The sequence below is a fragment of the Teleopsis dalmanni genome, chromosome 2 (assembly GCF_002237135.1).
Source record: "Teleopsis dalmanni isolate 2A chromosome 2, ASM223713v2, whole genome shotgun sequence".
In the NCBI taxonomy this organism is placed as follows: domain Eukaryota; kingdom Metazoa; phylum Arthropoda; class Insecta; order Diptera; family Diopsidae; genus Teleopsis; species Teleopsis dalmanni.
In genome coordinates this window covers 5,574,708-5,580,707 of record NC_051847.1, presented here as the reverse complement: position 1 = coordinate 5,580,707, position 6,000 = coordinate 5,574,708, and the positions used below count along the sequence as shown (strand labels likewise).

General features: G+C 32.6%; 2 protein-coding genes across 2 annotated transcripts in view; both read left to right on the top strand.

The window, feature by feature from the left end:
* The window catches only part of LOC119684482, a 147,321-nt gene extending 142,185 nt beyond the window's left edge, over window positions 1-5,136 (top strand). The window contains exons 5-7 of the mRNA XM_038098527.1: window positions 1,245-1,422; window positions 2,171-2,397; window positions 5,119-5,136. Coding sequence (XP_037954455.1) covers window positions 1,245-1,422; window positions 2,171-2,397; window positions 5,119-5,136 — 423 coding nt within the window. The remainder of the gene's footprint in view (window positions 1-1,244; window positions 1,423-2,170; window positions 2,398-5,118) is intronic.
* LOC119678275 overlaps window positions 2,293-6,000 on the top strand; it is a gene marked incomplete in the record, with an annotated part of 82,917 nt that continues 79,209 nt past the window's right edge. Inside the window, 1 exon segment of the mRNA XM_038090025.1 lies at window positions 2,293-2,397.

Below are 6,000 nucleotides of genomic sequence, written 5' to 3'. Positions count from 1 at the left end.
CTGTTAAGAGCAGAGACTGAAACAGTTGGTTCAAGTTACACTAGCTCAATCGCGTGCTAATTTTCTGCCGTAAGAGTTTGTCCAGAATCCAAACTAAAACCTTAATAAAATACCAAGATATGTCTATAGTGAAGAACTGCTAGTAACAACGAATCGATGATTTAATCCAAGGTATATACACGGGGTATATACACGATTTGCACAGTTCATAATAAGCTTCGCTTACCTTCGCACGTGTGTATACGGGGTATACGTGAATACCCCTATAACGTGTTTTTCTATAACGCGGAACCAATTTACCGCGTTGTAGGGGGAATTACTGTATTATTACTTGATCATTATTATTTTAATTGCTGTTTGAAACTATTGATGTACCAATCACTTTAATCACATATAAATTTGCTACCAAAATTAAACACAATTACAGAGTCTTATCGTTAAATTTTCTTCCGAATCAAAATAGAGTTTATAAGCCATAATATTTTGAATGCAGAATACCCATGGAATGTCATTATTTCATGATGAAATCCTTTGTTCAAACGAAATTGCAGATACGCAACAAAATTTCAATTTATCTATAAATCGGTAATACCGCAACAATAGCTTCGGTATTAATACCTCGCATGGCGAATGTAAAGCTTCCGATAGTTGCCACCTTTTTCAATTCATGCATGCAAAATATTTTAAGCCTTTTGGGTGTATTAAATGCACATAAATTTCATGATAAATACGCCGATGTGTACATAAAAGTAACAATTGTTTTTAATATATTTAATGCCCACTTTTGTTTTTATCCATTTTATGAGCGCACAGCACAGCTTGTCAGTGTTGCATGCGCGACTTGAGGTCAGTAATGTGGCAACACTGCAACAGTGCAATGGCTTAATATGGTTATTTTTATGCATAAATGCATTTAGTTTTGCATATTTGCAACACGAAATGCACTTTGTTTGCGTAAGGATATACGAATATCCTCACACGCTAACATAAATAAATTTATAATAACTTTTATATTATTTACATTTTATTGTTGTCTTTTTTTTTAATGCAGTTATTAAGTTATTAATGCAAATAATATATAGACGCAATTGCAAGGGAAAAAGTTTAATAAAATAAAATAAAAAAATTAAAAAAATCACTTTTCCGTGTTCAATTTCATTTGCAATATAAAAATTTGTCTGAAACTTTAATTTCATTAAATTAACTTTAATAACCAATTTTGTTTAACTCCTTGGTACTTGCAGGTTGTGCACGCCATTGATCGCACCTCACGTGCCACCGATTATCGTTTCATTAAAGAGGCTAATGGAGCGCTCACCATCACCAATGTCATGCTGGAAGACGATGGCAAGTGGCAGTGCGAAGCTGAGAATACGCGCCGATACACCGAAAACGCGAGACCAGTCAAATTGGTAGTATTAGGTGAGTAGCGGAACACAAGGAACCCAAAGTGTTAGTTAGTAACGTGTAACTAAAAGTATGCAACATAAAAGTTTTTATGCGCTATCAGACAATGAAGAGTTCGAGTCGCAAATCGTTTATTAAATGTTGCAGCATGTTCAAAATGACGTCGTCTTCATTTTCTCAATATTTTTACTGTTTCACAAGGACATTTGGCGCTGTTAATGACAGCCACAACAGCTTAGCAGTGCAAAGTTTTCTTGTTATAAGAAACTTTTCGCTGTAACTGAGCTAAGCTCAGTAGCTACTGCTGTGGGTGGGTTGAAGTATACGCCGCACTGATTCGCTCCGCATAAAGCGCTTAGCCGTGCCGCGCCAACTTTTGATGACAGCAGAAGTTTAAAATAAAAAAAGTTTTTAATGACCAAAAATTCTGGACAAGTAATCGACAGCTTCAAAATGAGTTTGTTTTGCATAGTTTTGAGCCTGTTTACTCAAAAAGAAATAATAAATATTTGAATACAAGGAAAGAAAAATTTAAAGTAATTTGAGGAAAGTTTTAATAGGCAATAACTAATACATTAATAATAACAAATACTCTTTTTCAATTACATTTTATATACTCATTATCTCATTAAAATATGTAACATACTTTTAGTTTGTATGAAGTAAAAAAGTAATTGCCTTTTTTTTGTAATTGTAATTAGTATAATTATATTAATACCAACGTCCAATTTCATCATATATTTATTTTTCCTTTTTTTCTTAGATCGTCCGAAATCGCCATATTTGCTGATTGATTCAAGGCGCCTGGATGCAGGCAATATTTTTGTACCAGTCAAAGAGAATTCTGAACTAAATTTGGCTTGTGTAAGCGAAGGTGGGAATCCAAAGCCTTTGCTGACTTGGGAGGTGTTACTTAGTCCTGGTGTGGATCGCCATGCACAAAAAGTGTCTGCTGAAGTACTAGAGTTGGAGGAAATCAAAAGTGATAAGGTAAATCAACATCATTTATTTTCATTATTTAATTATTTTCAATTTAATGCTTTTTTTTACTAAAATTAATTTGCTCACTTTTTTATTAGTCTTCATTTTTTAGCTTTTTTTAATTTGTGTGTGTTTCAGTAGTATAAATTCAAATATTAAAGGATAATTCAATTCAATTGATTTTATTTTGAGCATCTCGTCCCAATTTAATATTAAATCGTATACCTTACGCGAAAATATTATTTTATCCATTTTAAACTAGAAAATATTTAAAAAAATATAAGAAATTCAACTAAAGTTCTTAAGATAATATAATTTTTGCCTATGTCCACATCATTTTTAATAACAAGTAAACAAAACCACAAATTTCTCATGCATAGCACACTAATTTGCATGAAATGCACATTCAGGAGACAATGGCAATTTCTGTGATATGAATCACAAATACTCAACCGAACCAACCGAACTATCATTCAACAGGATCAAAGTAACCGATCTGACCTCCAATTTGACCTTGTAGCCATATAATTTAAGCAGCCCACATTATTGGAAGTGAGGTTAGCGCGCTGCTGCAATTTTCAAGTTAAGATAATGGATGACTTGATGAACTGCCACAGCTCAAGTTTCGTCTGGTTTGGGCTGCCAATCAATTTTCGACAAAATAAAGTATAATTGCAAATCAAAGTGAAACAAAAAATGTGACAGGATAATATGCAGTAAATTAAGTATATTGAAAAGCTATTTCTAACTGGTGTGTAAGCATATGAGTGGAGATGCCAGTCGACATCTCATCAAATATCTTCACAATTGTGTGTCTGTTGTTGCAAGTAAATTTAGTCTGTTTTTCTTTGCTCAAGTGTGTTGCAATCACATTTGCTTGCAGAAAGCCACAGACACAACAATTTAGTGGTGTTTGCATTGTATGTGGTCAGTTTTGCATCACAATTTGTCAGTATATTTCAAGGCATAAGACAAAGATAACACCCGCTCGCATGCAAGTCATCCACCATTACGAACACCAACACACATCGCCCCACAAATTTATTGCTTAGTTGAGCATACATTTAGGCAGTCTTGGCTTTTGATTGTTTTAACTTTGGTTGGGCTCGGTTTGGCTAAGGCTTTAGTTGACAGGACATGTGATGAAATGTTTCCATTCATTGCTGGGCTGTGGTTAATATTGGTTAATTTGTGCCATGAATTACATAGACTCGTTGTCTTCAGGTTGGTTGTATGCTTTGTGTTTTGCCATACAAACACTTCAACGTAATTAAATTTACGCAAATTATGTTTATTGAGGTTTAATTGTTAGACATTTTGAATAAACACAAATATTATTATTAAAATTTGTACTGCATCTGTATTTTGAAATACATGTAATAGTTAAGATAATACTAAAGCAAAGTTACTTTCTATATATACTAGGTTTGTGCTTTCTATACGTACTCCCTTAGCTCTAACTAACTTAATAGAGAAGTGTTTATTGTACTCTTAAATTAAAAATTTATTCCAACATTTTCAATGCAGAACTAACATATATACATATATAATATTTATTAATCGTTTCCAGAACTTAATTCTAATGACTTTTATAGTTAAATTTAAGTATTTTAATATTTGGTTAAATATAAATTTTTATTATTTTGATGTTTAGTTATCATATCTGTACAGTGTTTGTATCTACATTGGTATACTTCCTCACTATATAGTATAGCCAACTAAGTTGCCTACATCTATTTTTAAAGGAATTTCAGAACTATGCTATAGTAGCACTAAATTATCATATATCCTACCAAATGGTTGCTATCAACGTTAGAATAATGCAGCAATTTCGAAATGTTGAAATGAGATGTAAAAAGTTTAGCTACATATCCGCTCATTTATCAAAGCTGAACATTTATTGCTTCAACTTAAATTCGTACCAAAGCCACATTATATGTAAATCAACAATATTGCATTGCCGCAGATACTGAATAAAGGACATAGGTAAGAACACCGCACAGAGCATACAAAGCTGCTGACCAAGTGTCAGTGTAACTGTCAAATTCCGTTCAACGACAGCAAAAAATGCTCCAAAAAATACCGAAAACACCGTAACACCGTAAACACCATAAAATGGAGCAGCAAAATGGATAGCAACAACTTTTCATAAACAATGTGAAGCAATGGACGTAAACATAATGGCTTTGCCAAAATAAACGAGCATAATAATAGGTTATTCGGACACTTTGCCACATATACGCAAACCAACCGAAAAAAACAACGCCCACCCACCACCGCCCTTTGTTAATAACAGAAAAAATTTCAAATATAGAAAACATGCATAAACATTGTATCTGGAGAGGAGCATTGAAGGTAAATATTCTGCTCCTGTGTGTGTTACTTGTGTATAGAAAATAATGTGCAACCGAGCCAACCGATCCGACCGACCGACCGACCGACATCACTCAAATTTTAAATTGCCATTTAAATGAGCATTTTTCGGTAAGCACACATGCATTTTGCAAAACATCCTTTGCATATGTAGATGTGGATACTTTTGGAACAGTAAATCTGCATTCCCTTTTATGCAACCATGGGTGCGTGTTGCTGTGTACGTCAGGGCTTTTGAGATGGATCTTTGCTGCTTTACGGACATTATAGCTTCTGTTAACAGTTGAGCTTAAAGTTTTTGTGCAATTGATATGAGCAGAATTTAATAACTTTAATAGTTACCACATTTCGTTACAGGTTCCTGTTGCATATTAATGCCTTCACAAGGACTATGTGTCCTGCTTTCGTGCATTGTTATGCATTGTTATGCAATTTAGAGTAATATAGGATTGCATGAATTTCAGTCAAATTTATAAACAACTTTTGTTGAAAATTCAATCTGAAGAATATCAAAAAAATGTGTGAAAACAAATACAATTTATGGTAAAAAGAATTATAATGGAATGAAGTTTTTAATATTGTAGTCTCGTTCGTAAAATTATTTACTTACAAAACCATTTCAACGTATAACTCATTAAATATTAAACCTTTCTAACGCTTTTTATTACTGCAACTTTAGTTTGACAAGACGAATCTATCCTTAAAGGGCTTGCTTTATAAGAAATCAGAAAAAAATGTGTTATAATATTATTTTAGCTTCATTCGGTGATTTTGGTGTTTGTAGCCATAATGAATCCAAAACTTCCGATGACTAAGATCCTATAGAAATTATGATTTGGATTGCTAGGAATCAGCAATTCCAAATTTTGTTTAAAGACAAGCCAAACTAAAAGCACTTTCTGCATCTAAGCTACACATTTTATCCTCTTGTTATGATTCTTGTACTATCTTATATGGTTTACTTATAGTCTGGTAGATTTGCATTTTTCTATTTACGAGGGTTACTGATTAGCTAAACAAAATTTTTCTAGAAATACTGTTGTTATCCCAAAACTGTTAGCAATATTATTTGATATTGGCCTTCAGACATAAATTACTATAAATTATTATCAATTTGAAGTGCTATTAAGTAGCACTTTAGTAATTTTTTCTTTTCTGGTGTACAATTATTTCATATACCAGTATAAGACCTCATAATGAATAATTTTTAGAATAATGTTGGTCCACATTTTATAAAGT